General features: G+C 39.4%; 1 protein-coding gene across 1 annotated transcript in view; it reads left to right on the top strand.

Annotated features, from left to right (window-relative positions):
- hck (HCK proto-oncogene, Src family tyrosine kinase) overlaps positions 1-14,500 on the top strand; it is a 42,364-nt gene that overhangs the window by 1,750 nt on the left and 26,114 nt on the right. The window contains exon 2 of the mRNA XM_057857565.1: positions 11,967-12,095. Coding sequence (XP_057713548.1) covers positions 11,976-12,095 — 120 coding nt within the window. The 5' untranslated portion in view covers positions 11,967-11,975. The remainder of the gene's footprint in view (positions 1-11,966; positions 12,096-14,500) is intronic.

The following is a 14,500-nucleotide window of genomic DNA, read 5'->3' as shown; positions in this document are numbered from 1 at the left end:
AAATGCCCTTATCCCTCTCAGACCTGCTTTAAATCCTTGAGGGATAATGTTGAAAACGAGACTTACATGTATTTTTATTTGAATTAGGAGAAATCCTCTGTATTGTGAAAACTCTTTAAAACAGCCACACATCACACGTTATTGTCTCAAGATTTCACCTGTAAAATTCAAGGAAGGGTTAGGTTCCATAACCTATTCAAAAAGGGTGTTACGGTACATGTATTTGTATTGAACCGTTTTGCTACGTGGTGCTCGGTTCGGAACGGAGGCGTACCGAAGGAGTTTCTGACGTAATGTAACCCTTACTTTTCGAGGCTGTTAGTCGATCGGGTTACAGTTTCTTTGTGTAGGTTATATTTACTCCGTCTTCTCTACTATAATGAGGGCCAACACGGTAGGACAGTATAACCCAGAAACGTCAACGGTGCGACAACGGGGCCGCCCCGAGAACGCAGTGAAACACGGGCGTTAAAGTCAATCAGCCAATGTGCACCAGTCGCAGTGCGGCCGCATGTTAGACGCGTCCCAGAAGCGGCTCAACACGACGCATGGGAAAAGAACGGCAGTTTATTATTTGACGGGAGACGCGACCCTCCTGTGTCAATACTACTACCGGTAGCTAGGATCGAGCAGACCGGAAGTCACTCGTGTAAAAATACGGTGGATCCGGTTGATTTTCAAACTAATATGCAATCGTAACCCACTTTTTGAGTCCATCAGATCTCTTGAGTGGTAGATCGGGGCACAGTTGACTTGTCTTTGTTGATTTACTGCTGTCTTCTCTGCTATAATAATAACCGACGCGGCCCCGTGTTCAATACAAAACCCTCCTACCACAACAAAACAAGTATGAACTAATATTCACATAGGAACTAAAGTTATACAACATAAAATATACAATATAAATGAATACTACATCACATTTGTAAAATATAAACACATGATAAATAATAGCCCATTTAAATAAAATAAAATGAAATGAGCTAAAACACCTGCAATTAAATAATAAGAATAATACACAGATCCTGCTTACACAATTAAATTTATTAATTTCTGTGTGGTGCTTTAACTTGAGAAAATCCACCAACAAAGATTTTGAAAACCGTTCATAAGAAAAAAAATGATTCATTGAGGCATTTCATTTGTAAAATACATGTTAAAATCTTTGTCATTGGGATTGCTTTTCTCTTTAGCACAGGACTTCTTTTTTCTTCTTTCTTTTAGAAAGAAAGCTGACCAATACACGGGGTCTGAAAGGCAAATTGTTGTTGGATTATCTTTAAATACCCGCTACTTTTTGAGCAGAATTCTAGCTTTGTATAGGCTAATGTTCCTATTGTTGAAAGCACAAAGGTGTGTAATAAACAACTAGCACATTTATATTTTGCATTTTGTTTTCTTACTGTACCGAAAATGAACCGAACCGTGACCTCAAAACCGAGGTACGTACCAAACCGAGATTTTTGTGTACCCTTACACCCCTACTATTCAATACTGTTTTGTGAATCAGTAAATTAAAATGTAGATCTCACATGTTACAGGTCACAATGACATTGAAACATAGAAAGGTAACTAATGATGACTAATAAGTTATGAAAACCTTGTTTAAGAGTTCCATGAAGTACATTCGAAAGACAGTGAAGCATGGACAGTAGATATGTGATTCATTCAGTCACAGGTTTTGTGGCTTGAAATGAATCAATTTATGACACAGGACTCAGACTTAGTTTGGGCCCACATCATCACTTAACAATTACTGTCCCTGTAAAAGTGTGTCTACAGCCACTTTCAGACATATTGTACGTACAACAAAATTTAACGTGTGTAGTGTAAACCGCCATTTAAACATCATGTGTCTTTTCAGACATAGGGCAATGCGCCGCTCCCTGTAGTCTACACAAAGTCAAAATGCACTTTTCAATTCACGTTTACACAAAATGTTAACAAATTCAGTGAATTTTCACTTATGCTGTATGAAAACAGTTATCCATGCTGGAAAACTTAACTCTTATTCCGACCGACCTCCACTGGCTTCATGTGCACTTTACAGAAGAGTTCTGAGCTTCAAATCAGCTGATCTGCATTTATTAGCTGCTCCTGGATGTACTGTACTGCAGTACAACTCTGGCCATGCCCAAGGTTTTTCATGCTTTTTCTAGTTTTCAACAAGAAGCGGCCACTGTTACATACTGTCTTACAGAAAGTAAAAGTTATAAATTAACGTTGGGTGTGGGGTAGGGAGAAAACTGTCCTTCAACCTGTCAGTGATTCATAATACTATCGTTTACAAATGCAGAATAAACAAAGACAAACATAATATGATAGGTCATAACAAATAAGCAGTCACTATCAGGATGTTTTTTATGGTATATGTACTAGGGCTGCAGCTATCGAATATTTTAGTTATCGAGTATTCGACTGAAAATTCTATCGATTATTCGAGTAATCGGATAAAACATTTTTTTTTAGGTAAGGAGCAATTATCAATATACACGAGAAAAGACATTTCATCTAATATTGAACCATTTTCAGTCAATCAATGTCTTTATTTTCGATGTACATTGTTGAAAACAGCCAACAATTGCCTCTCAGACATGACAAAAAAAAAAAAAACTTTATTACTGTTTTCACTCAAAAACCTCTAGATTTTATTTTAAAGAATCTTATTTCTTACCTAAAAATTTCATTTCGCTTGATAACACACTAGGGCTGCAGCTATCGATTATTTTAGTGTCGATTAATCGATGAACTAGTTAGTTCGAATAATTGAGTAATCGGATAAACATTAAAAAATGAAAATACCTGAGATGGGCCTCAAACGGGAAAAAAAATAATAATAATAAGGATCTACATATGTACAACAAAAGAACAATTGGCTAACTTGCATTGCAAAAGTCCACTAGCTTAAATGCTATAAAATAATGCAATAATAAATAAAATAATATAATTTTTATTAATTTTTGTTCAAATGCTCTTAAAAAATGGTTCAGACACATATTTCCACAAAAATTGGCTAAATATACCTTTAAATTAAATTACAAATGCGCTAAAAACATTAGCTCAAACAAAAGCCTAGCTTATCTTGGTCTTAACAGGGAGCAGCTGGATTTGGCCATGTAAGATGAGGCAGACGAGGGCAGTGTATCCACTCAAATCAATGAAACTAAATGCAAACACTTTCCAAAACAAACCATTACGCCACTTTAATTAAACAAATACTCAAAGCAGCAAAATTTAATTTGAATCTTTTTTTCTAATCGAATACTCGAGTTAATCGATTAATCTTTGCAGCACTAGTATTTACCAATGTAAGCTTAAGCATCTTAAGTAATCAGTTTTTCAATTTTGAATAACTTGAAGCAGAAGATGGATGGATGGATTATTTTCTTATTTACACTCTAGATCGGTCGCCAGTTGGGTGGGAACCTCCAGGTACCTCACGATACGATATGATTTGCGATACAAGGTTCACGATAACGATGATCTCAAAATATGGCGATATAATGATTATCGATGCATGGGCCAGGAAATCATTCTACGAAATTTTACTGCAATCGCTGACAAAAGTCTTGTCGCCTATCCATTTTGTAGAAATAATTGCTAATAACCTGACTTTTAACTATTCAATTGGTTTCAGAAATGGGTCATATGAAAGCTAAGACCCTCCCAAATTATGTTGAATGTACAAAAATATATTTGTTTCACTGAAAAAAGAATTATCATTTAATGAAGACATAAAGGTCAAATTTTGACAAAAGTTTTGTCGCCGATAGAAAGTAGTGTGAAAATTGAACAAAAAATGTACTTCAAATACAAAAATATGTTACATAACATAAGCGAATTCCTCTTACATTCCTAACCATAAAAAGTTTTAACAAATTCTGCATTAGGATGGTGCTCCATCGCATACTTCAATCAAGATCCTCCAGGACTGGCCAGCCCAGTCACCAGACATGAACATCATTGAGCATGTCTGTGGTAGGATGAAAGAGGAAGCATGGAAGACGAAACCCAAGAATGTTGATGAACTCTAGGAGGCATGCAAGACTGCTTTCTTTGGTGTTCCTGATGACTTCATCAATAAATTGTATGAATCTTTGCCGAACTGCATGGATGCAGTCCTTCAAGCCCATGGAAGTCACACAAAATATCAAATTTGGACCTCATAGCACCACTACTTAATGTTATGTAACATATTTTTGTATTTGAAGTACATTTTTTGTTCAATTTTCACACTACTTTCTATCGGCGACAAAACGTTTGTCTTGCCAAAATTTGACCTTTATATCTTCAATAAATGATAAATCTTTTTTCAGTGAAACAAATATATTTTTGTACACTCAACATCATTTGGGAGGGTCCGATTCATTTGAACTGGGAGGGTGGCAGCGAATAAATAAATGTTCGTTTGATGCCAACCTCCCACTTCAAAAGGACTGGACATCTAGGGCGGTCAATGACAACCAATGAATTTAATTTCTGGAGCATTTCAGGTCATTTTCTGTTAATTTTCAGTTACCTCCTGTTGATTTTAGGGCATTTCTGGGTCACTTTCTGTTGATTTTGGGGCATTTATGGGTCACTTCCTGTTGCTTTTGGGTTACAGAACAGGAATTGACCCAAGAATCTCCCCAAGTGAATAGGCAGTTACTTAAACTCAACAGATAGTGACCTGTAAATGCCCTAAAATGAAGAGAAAGTAACCTGTAAATGCCCTGAAAATAGGAAAGACTGGCTGCAAATGCTCTGGTTTCGAAAACCCCACCCAGTCTAAATGGATTGGGTGTCTAGTGCCGTCAATGGCAGCCACTGAGTTAACAGAGAAACTATTGTAGTCGAAGATTCTGGGAGCAATTTGTTAGCCTGGTACACCAGACTCACCGCTGTTCCAGCTATTGAGTCTGGCCACCATTCAGCAAATAAAATTTCCAGGGCGGAGCAAGCCACAGCAAACAGACAGCGGAGTGGACCAATCAGCGACGGGCGGCCGTGACGTTAGTAAAGCGACGAGGGACTTGCGCGTGGAAGTAGACATACGAGGAGAGTGGAATTTATTCAATATGGCTAGCGCAAGACAGACTGTTGTCAATGACTTGTGTCGATGTGTTTTTGGCAATTTAAAACTGATTTTACCATGGATTGGAACATATTCTCGGCTCTCCTGTTCGCCATCTGTGTTGTTGTGGAGACGACTTCCAAGGCGGAAGAGTGATGTTACTCGTTACGAACACCTCACGCATGTGTATCGGCTGGATGTTGCCTGCTACGGCGGGGGACCCTGCCCTGGGCTTGGTGGGCCGCTGGGGGCCCCGTGGCGTACCGTGTTGGCTGGGGGGCTGCGGCGGCGGCTCGTGGCCAGGGTGGGCGGACGGGTTTGGGGATGGGCGTGGGGTTGGTGGTGCGTCCCCTCTTGCCATCCCCGAGGGCCGGTAGATGGGCGCGCTGGTGGCCCGGGGGACCACCCTGGATTCTGGGGGGGACGAGGGCTCCTTTGCTGGGCTGCGGGAAGACGGATGGGCTGCGCTGCCCTCTCCTGCCGGGCCCGCCTTCCCTCCTCGGGCTGGCTGGGTGGGGGCCACGGCCCTGTGTCGGCGCCCGCGTGGCGTCTCCGCTCGTCTGCGTGGCTGCTGCCTGCCCGGCGGGGCTCGCATGCGCGCACAGGTGGGGGGTCCTGGTGCCGGGATTGGCGATGGGGCGGCGTAGGGTCGGTCGCCAACGGGCTTACACTCATAAGGGATTCACACGATTACTGGGTTCTAAATCACAGAGATGATTTGTGTCCACTCTACCCCTTTCTATCACTTAGCTTATCACTCCCCCACCTTCTTCCCCCTCTTTCACTGGTCAACAGGCCCCCCACATGGTGTCAACCGGAAATACATTTAGCTGACGATAGCACCAACATATTAGTAGTTAGTGTAGTTAGGCGTTCAATGTATTTCTTGTTGTTGTTTGTGTTTCTTCTCTTTCTTCTCTTGTGTTTCTTTTCTTCTGTTCCCCCAGAACCCCTTCCTGTTTGCTGTTTTGTCATAATAAATGAGGTATGTTGAATGATCACAAAGGGAGTATGTCAGACTGTCAATGTAAAACATTAAAACGGTTCAGACTATTCGGGCACTTAGACTTCCATTCTCCGTATCAAACAGCTGAACAGGACAGGTTGAAAAAAAAAAAGAACACCTCACGGAAATAAACAAATCTGATTAGACGGTTGATTTTGTGCTTGCTCGAGAGGCCGTTAATGGGCTGGGTCCCAGACTATTTTCACAGTGTTTGAAAAATACAGGGAGAACAATCTGGCCGTGCCAGGCAAGCTATTTGTTCATTTTGTTGGTTCCTTTTTTTTTTAATTTATTATTATTTTTTTTTAAGAATGATGTATCGATTCTTGGCAGGAGCATATCGATAACCTTTTGGGATACAAAGTATCACAATATATCAACGTGTCGATATTTTGTCAGACCCCTAGTCACCAGTCAATCACAGGTCACCTATGGAGACAGACAACAATTCACACGCACATTTTACACCCCCACTGAGTTGGAAATGAAACAAGTGTAACAAGTGTACAAAAATTTCCAGCTGACGGAATGGGAAAACCCTGAAGTAGAAATTTAAGAAGGTAAAAAAAGGAAGAACAAGTGAAAGCGGAGAACTTGATTCTGGAACTCACACAAATTTGCTTTTTAAGAATGTTTTACTGATTAATTCATTTTCACTGCACATAAATCACATTCTTCAGTGCCCCAAAATTAATACTCATGCTACTGTATGTTAATAACATGTTCCTAAACACTTTTTTTTTTTTTTTTAGTGTATGAAATAATACAAATTAAATTAATTTTATGGCTTTCTCAAACCAGGCAAATTTTATCAGGCAAGTTGTTAATTGTGATTCTGAGGTGGGATGTAAAAAAAGGCGGAAAATCCAAATTTTATGCATTTGACATATGCAATATTCTAGCTGGGGGGAAATACAGAATACAACCACTTGCAAAAATGGAATCCATAGTTCCGGTGGATGTTCACATAGTTGTTTTATTGTGTAAGAAAAAACATGAAAAATAAAGTCATCTTTATTGGCATCTTTCTGGCTTGAGAAATCCCTAAAAGAAATCTAGATATTGAATCAGACAATTTTAATTCCCAAAATACCTGCATCAGATTTGGTTAGACTCACTATACTCTAGTTAAAAGATGTGAGCTATTGCACCAAGTTAACTGACCTGAACAATAGAGATGTCCTTTAAAACAAAGAAAAGGGTTCTCAGAATCCTTAAAGAAAGTGACTCATGCAGTGTTCAAATATATGTTGGTTGTTCTTGACCAAGTACAACCATATGTAAAGAATTTCATAGGCAAGCATATTGGACAGATATCAAAGTGTTAAGACACAAAACCTAAAGCAATTTGTCTTGAAAACACACTGAACAACGAAAAACTGAAGAGCAAATAGGGGGAAACGAGTTAACATATGTGATTGAACTGATAGAATCCATCTAAAGGAAATGTGATTTACATTGAGAAAAGCCAAGGGAAAGCTATCATGGACCTGAAAAATGAAAATAAAAAGGTTATAATGCTATAAGGAAAAGCTATTGTGGACTGCAGAGGGATAGAGGAAAGTCATAATTATTCAGTGACCAATCTCGAATCTGCAATGAACAAGGTGATGATACTGCAACTTTTGCTTGGTGCCATTTCAGTGAAATTTATGAACACAATTTCCTAAAGAAGACATGCCAATTCCCACAGTCATTGGTGATGTGTGGCTGCATGTCCAGGAAAGGCACTGGGCAAATGGCTGTTGTTGAATCTTCAATAAATTCATGAGTTTATGATGACATTTTGGGTACATCTCTTATCTCAACAGCTGAAACGATGTTTGGGGGTTGATGAAATCATTCTTCAAGATGCTAATGCATCTGGGATAGCACACATGTAAGGTCAATGCCATGACCTGTGAATAGTTTTGATCTTAATCCAATTCAAAATGTGCAGTAGGATTTGAAAAAAATGGTTCATGACAAGGCTCCAACAGGCAAAGCTGGTTTGGCGATTGCAATCAGCGAAAGTTGGAGCCAGATTGATGAAGGGCATTGTTTGTCACTAATTACGTCCACGCCTCAGAGACTTGCTATTTTTCTTCGAAATAAAACAACTGAGTGGGACTGATGATTCCATAATTTTGGCCAGGGGTTGTACATGAAAACAATAGATTACCGTATTGGCCCGAATATAAGACGGCCCTGATTAAAAGACTTTTTGAACACCAAATTAATTTTTATACAGAAAATAATTACAGTACATCTGAAACAAATGATTATAACAATATATTTGAGAGAAAAAGGATGTTATTTTGCCTCATTCAAATCTTAATATCTGAACATTTAGATATGTAAAGTAAAGTGCAATCACATTCGTACATGAATGGCTTCTGGTTTTTGAAATGTAAATAAACCAATCTATTGTGATAAAACAACAAAATTGCAATAACTGCATTAACTATCAAAGTGAAGTCTAACTGTAACTGTAGTCTTGAAACAAATCTGAATAAGAAAAATCATTGACATAAAATAATGCAAACTGGTTATACTTGATAGTAGCTGAGATTTGTCATTACAGAACATCGCTTCAATGATATCTGGCGCAATCTAGCATTGTGAATGGGTATAACGTCTAGACCGCAAATATGACGACCCCCACTTTTTTAGTCTAATTTCAATGCATAAAACACTGTCTTATATTCAGGCCAATACGGTATATCATAAAGGTACAGCATTGAAAAAAATATTAAACCAGTCACTTGCATGCTTTCAATAGCAAGCGTAAAGCTCCCTTTTCATCTTTTTTTTTCATTAAAAAAAAAAAAAAAAAAACTTTCATAGTATTTCATGTCCTTTTATCGGGTTTGCAAGATAATTTTGAGTGAAAATGTCATAAACTTACTCACAGTTCTAAGATTAAGGGTTCAATCCCGGGCTTTGGCCTTCCTGTGTGGAGTTTGCATATTCTCCCCGTGCCTCCGTGGGTTTTCTCCAGGGACTCTGGTTTCCTCCCACATCCCAAAAACATGCGTGGTAGGCTGATTGAACACTCTAAATTGTCCGTCGGTATGAGTGTGTACGTGAATGGTTGTACATCTCATTGTGCCCTGCGATTGGCTGGCAACCAATTCAGTGTGTACCCAGTCTACTGCCTGGAGTTACCTGGGATAGGCTCCAGCACCTCCGCGACCCTCGTGAGGAAAAGGGACATGTAAAATGAATGAATGAATGTCATAAATTTCTAACAACACAGAGAATGAATACCTTGATTTTTACCAAACTGTTATGATTTTACTTAGTGCTCTAAAGTGCGTACGACAGGAGAAAAAAAATCTTACATAGGATCATTATGTGAATTAGAATCATATTTTGACACGATTCGACTATATACAAAAATTTAGCAAAGCGCAGATGACGAGAAATTAGTCTTTTAATCTACCTGTTAGCCACGCCTACCATTATAGGGCTCTAGCGTCCCCAACAGGTGGACGACATCAGCGGAGTCACGATTTTATCTGATTTAGTATGCAGCCCATTGAGGGGTAATTATTCAGAATGAGGAAAACGTGACGAAGAAAGCCGCAAAATGTCATTGTTTCGGTCTCTCTACTCCAATATTTTTACAGGATATTCTTTTCATCCAAGTATTTTTTTTCTGCCATAGCTAAATAAATGGCATGGTCATGACAAATAACAGTCTTGTGCTAAATGGAATATGAAATAATAAAAACGCATATATTCAAGACGACATGGCAAAATTACTCCATAATGGTCAAAACTGTCGACTTCACCTTTACTGTCGCACCTCCCGAACGATATTTTATGCCACCTAAATCGGGTTTATGTCATTTCCCTTCCCCGGCTTCGGAAAATGTAAACAAACCAAGAGGCGTGAAAGCTAGCCGACATGCTAACCCGAACCGAGTGATGTTTCAAAGTCTTCGAAGCGGAAAATCACACATAACTAGCCCGGATTACTTCACATGACGACTGGGTTGTCGATTGTGGTTGCCGATCGGCAAAACGGCCGGCGGAGAGCCATTTACTGCTCGTTCCCCTACTACTACGGACAGGAGAGCTCGCCGGGGAAGCAGCTGGACAATGACCGCTGAAAAAACCGGCCGACGTCAGAGGAGCTTGTAGCTGCCAAATGGTCAACACGAATATGGCAAAATAATGCTTTACTACACGCGAAGTCGTAAACATCAAGAGACTCAGTGGAGGAGGGCGGCTGCAGTTGTTGTGCAGCTAACATGTGCAGCTAATGTGTATGAGGAGAGCTTTTTACATGCCCATCCATGATCAAACGTAAGTAGTCCTTTATTTAAAGAAAATTTGTAGTGTTTACTTTGTAATTGCTGTATGTAAACTCAAAGTTGCAATTTCTGATCGATTGGAAAATTTGACATAACTCCGGGCACATGAACATGGGAATAAGCCGAGTATAGTGCTCTCCCGGCGGGGGGATGTGCGACAAGCCGCCGCTCGTCGGCCGAGGGGACAAGGAGCAACGTCAGCCACAAAATGCAAGCCACCTACATCTTAAAATGATCCCAGTATTTGACATAATACAAAACACAATGTTTACTCACTTCCTCGTAGGTCCCATGGTCCCATAGTAGTAGGGCTTGTTTTGGCCAATATCCACCGGTGAATGGGAACCTTTTGAAAACCCAAAAAGGCGCACACGCCTCTCCCTCATACAGCGAGATTTTTCTGCAGCCGTTTGGCTGACGTGATGCGAAATATAAACGTATTAATCCGCAAAATCCGCTGAATCCTTAGTCCTTCTCGTACAACAGTACGGCTCGAAAGTGAAGAGGACTCCTTTCTCCGTACACGTCACAGTGCCCTATTTCTCAACTCGAGACTGTTGCCGGAAGTCATTCATTTTCATGTTGTGGGATTCAAAAAAACTAAATAAATATAGCGATCACTTCCACACACATCCAAGCGGTCCATTTCATTCAGGAGTATAAAATACAGCTGTTTTTTTTTCGTGTCACAGGCACTTTTTAAGTATGGAACAGCCTGCAAACATCAGAAACAGGATATTAAATGAAATAAAAACATAATTTACAAGTGTGAAGGGATAAACCACCAAAAACTACTTTGGATACAATGTTTCTCGTATTGTGCTACAAAACACTGATGTTAGATTGATCCATGCTGCTTGACATGCAAGTTCTAAATGTTGTTGAAATTTGTGAAGAAAAGACTTCATGATTTTGCAGAGCACCCCTTTGGGTTCCAGGGGTGCCATGTACCCCATTTTACAACGGACGGTAGTGATATCCCATTACACAGCAGCAGGGCCGGCCCAGGCCATTTGAGGGCCCTAAGCAAAATAATGCCAAGGGGCCCATATTTTTGGCCGACCATTTCGTCACAGTGTACTGTGAAACCCATACATGCAATCCAAACCATACGTCCATATTTTGTATATTAATCATATTTTGTTGCACAGCATACTTCAAACTTCTCACCCCAAATGACATGTAATGACAAGATAATGGATGTTTGCATGGATAAACGGCAATGCGCGCCACATTATTCACGATGCTCTATTAACAACGTATAAACTGTGGTTGCCAGATTGGGGGCCCCCTAGTGGTCAGGGGCCCTAAGCAGCTGCTTAGTCTGTGTATAGGCTGGGCCGGCCTTGCACAGCAGAAAGTCATGAATGGTGATGACAGATGAACTTTCTTTGAAAGATAATCTATAGCCACACACATTTAGCTAGTTAATGCTATATTGAAAATGACTCATACCAGGTGTGCTACCATTATGTGCTACTATGACCTGTTTCACATTGTGCTTGTAAACAGATTATATCAGGAGACAATAAATATTTTGATGAGTCATAACCACTTCTATAGGTTTTAATGGCATATCTCTTCTGCTCTCCTTCTTCACCAGGACAGCACCATGGGCTGTGTTGGATCAAAGAAGGATCGGGAGCATCTTCGGAAAGGGAGCAGTGAGGTGCAGAACAGTGCACAGACTGCCCACTATGTCAAAGATCCCACAGCAGGAAATTATAAAGCTGTAAGTAATCACTATTATGAAAATGTATAAGAAGTCAAAGCATAGTATAAGTAAAATGATCTTTTTTTTTTTCATAATTCCAATTCATACGGTAAGTGGAATTCATCCATCCATTCTCAAATTACCGTATTTTTCGGACTACAAGTTGCACCAGCCCAAAAATGCGCAATGAAGAGGGAAAAAAACATAAGTCGCACCGGAGTATAAGTAGCATTTTTGGGGGAAATTTACTCGATAAAATCCAACACATAGAAAAGATATGTCATCTTGAAAGGCAATTTAAAATAAAAATACAATAGAGAACAACATGCTGAATAAGTGTTTAGTATGATAATGTTACATGATGCATGAAAACAAGGGTGTAGGTTTGGTCTCAACATTGGTGGAGACGATATAACAGCATAACATGCATGTACACTTTTTGCTGGGGACGGTATATTAAAACCAAACAGATTGGGTTAAAGGGGGTCAGGGCTACATTTCTCACGAATATGAACCTAATTAATTGATAGGCTAACCAATCATTGCAAAATAAATCTGTATTGAGTTATACCAGTGCTTCTCAATTATTTGCTGTTACGCTCCTCATAGGAAGACACTATGCACTCATGCGCTGGTCCTCATGGGAAACGCAGTCTTCAAAAAACTACCACTTTTGTCCACCAGCGTTGCTTAAATCGACCAAAACTGAAAGGCTACCAAGTGTTGCTTTAAGACCACATAAACAAAATAAAAATGAAAATTAGGTAGAAGGGGGCAAACCTCGGTTCACTACATTTCTCACAATTTAATTAATATTAACAGCAGAAAACGCATACAGAAGTGGAGGACACTTCTCTCTAAGCAGCTTCCTACTCAGGTTTTGCAGGTTAGCAAATTCATACAGTTTAATGTTATGCAAACTCTGATGCAGGTTGTAGCAAAATGTCTGTAGCAAAATTAGTGATGTGTTCCCCACCTCCATCACATTGACATCTTTTTACATTACTTACAGTGGCTGTTGCTGGCTGGAAAAATAAACTTCTAATATCCCTCCTCTTTGAAGGGAGCAGATGAGGTGGCATGTTGGCGACATGTTGTATTTTCGTCGGGTCAGTGCGTGTGTGTGTGTGTGGGGGGGGGGGGGGGGGTGTCAAGTTATCAGCCAATCAAACGTGAGTTGGGGGGGGGGGGGGTGGACGAGCACATCATCAAGTGAAAAAGGGGTAAATATAAGTCTGAATGTAATAAAAATAATTACCTATATAACTGAAATCATTATAAAATGCAAATAAGGTTGCTTAAAAGTTTGTGGGGACAATTTAAACATCCTGAAAAGTTGGTAGTGTTATGTTCCTACCGTCCCTATGTAAACCTACGCCCTTGCATGAACAACAAAATGCGAACGTGGCCGGTATGTTAACATGCTAACAAGTTTACCAAACCATCAGTGTCACTCCAAAACACCAAAATAACATTAATAATTTCACACATAAGTCGCTCCAGAGTATAAATGGCAACCCCAGCCAAACTATGAAAAAAACTGTGACTTACTGTCCGAAAAATACGGTATATACATGGATCTTATTGGTCCCTATTAAACTCAATATAACGATCCAATCAAGGACCGTGCTTGATCAGTCAACCCCCTCCACCCCTCCCCCCCCAAACAAAAAAATACAGTGTTGTAAATTTGTATGCCTTCTTCCTTATTTGAATTTTTTATACAATTTTCTTAGACTCATTGAACACAACCTGTTTTGAAGAGGTGCTTATTACTCATATCATATCGCCCATCTTACTGCCAATACTGAGTGCAACTTACATAACAATGAAAATTAGGGGTTGTTATTCAGAGTCTAAATCAGCAATTATGATTATTTGATTATCAGCAATTAATACTATTTTATTGATTCTTACAATTGATTGAATAAAGTAGCATGTCCACACTTACAAAGAATCTGTTGTATTTCACGTAAAGCCATAAAAAATTTTTTGACAATTTTGTTCCTGAATTATATTCAGGCATTTGAATGTAAACCATCACTTGTAACAAAACGGTATATTTTAAAAATGGCCATGTGGTTAAATGCTTTGCATTTCAATCAATTTTGATTGGATCGTTGCTTACCTAATCGATATATTGATCCAGATTAAGGTAATGTTGCACCAGTAGTTATGATAAGGTGGGCATTAAGCTTTGAAGGTTTGCATAGGGACGGTAAGGACATAACACTACCAACTTTAAAGGATGCTCAAATTATCCCCACCAACTTTTAAGCAACCTTATTTGCATTATATTATGACTTCAGTTATATGGGACATTTACATTGTCTTCCTATATGTTGTAAGGATAGAATTGATCCTACCATTATTAAGTGAATTACAGTACTCTCATTATTTTCAGACTTACACTGACCCCTTTT

Source organism: Corythoichthys intestinalis, chromosome 2, assembly GCF_030265065.1.
Source record: "Corythoichthys intestinalis isolate RoL2023-P3 chromosome 2, ASM3026506v1, whole genome shotgun sequence".
NCBI classification, from domain to species: domain Eukaryota; kingdom Metazoa; phylum Chordata; class Actinopteri; order Syngnathiformes; family Syngnathidae; genus Corythoichthys; species Corythoichthys intestinalis.
The sequence above is the reverse complement of the archived record's forward strand: the minus strand, read 5'-3'. Positions and strand labels throughout refer to the sequence as shown.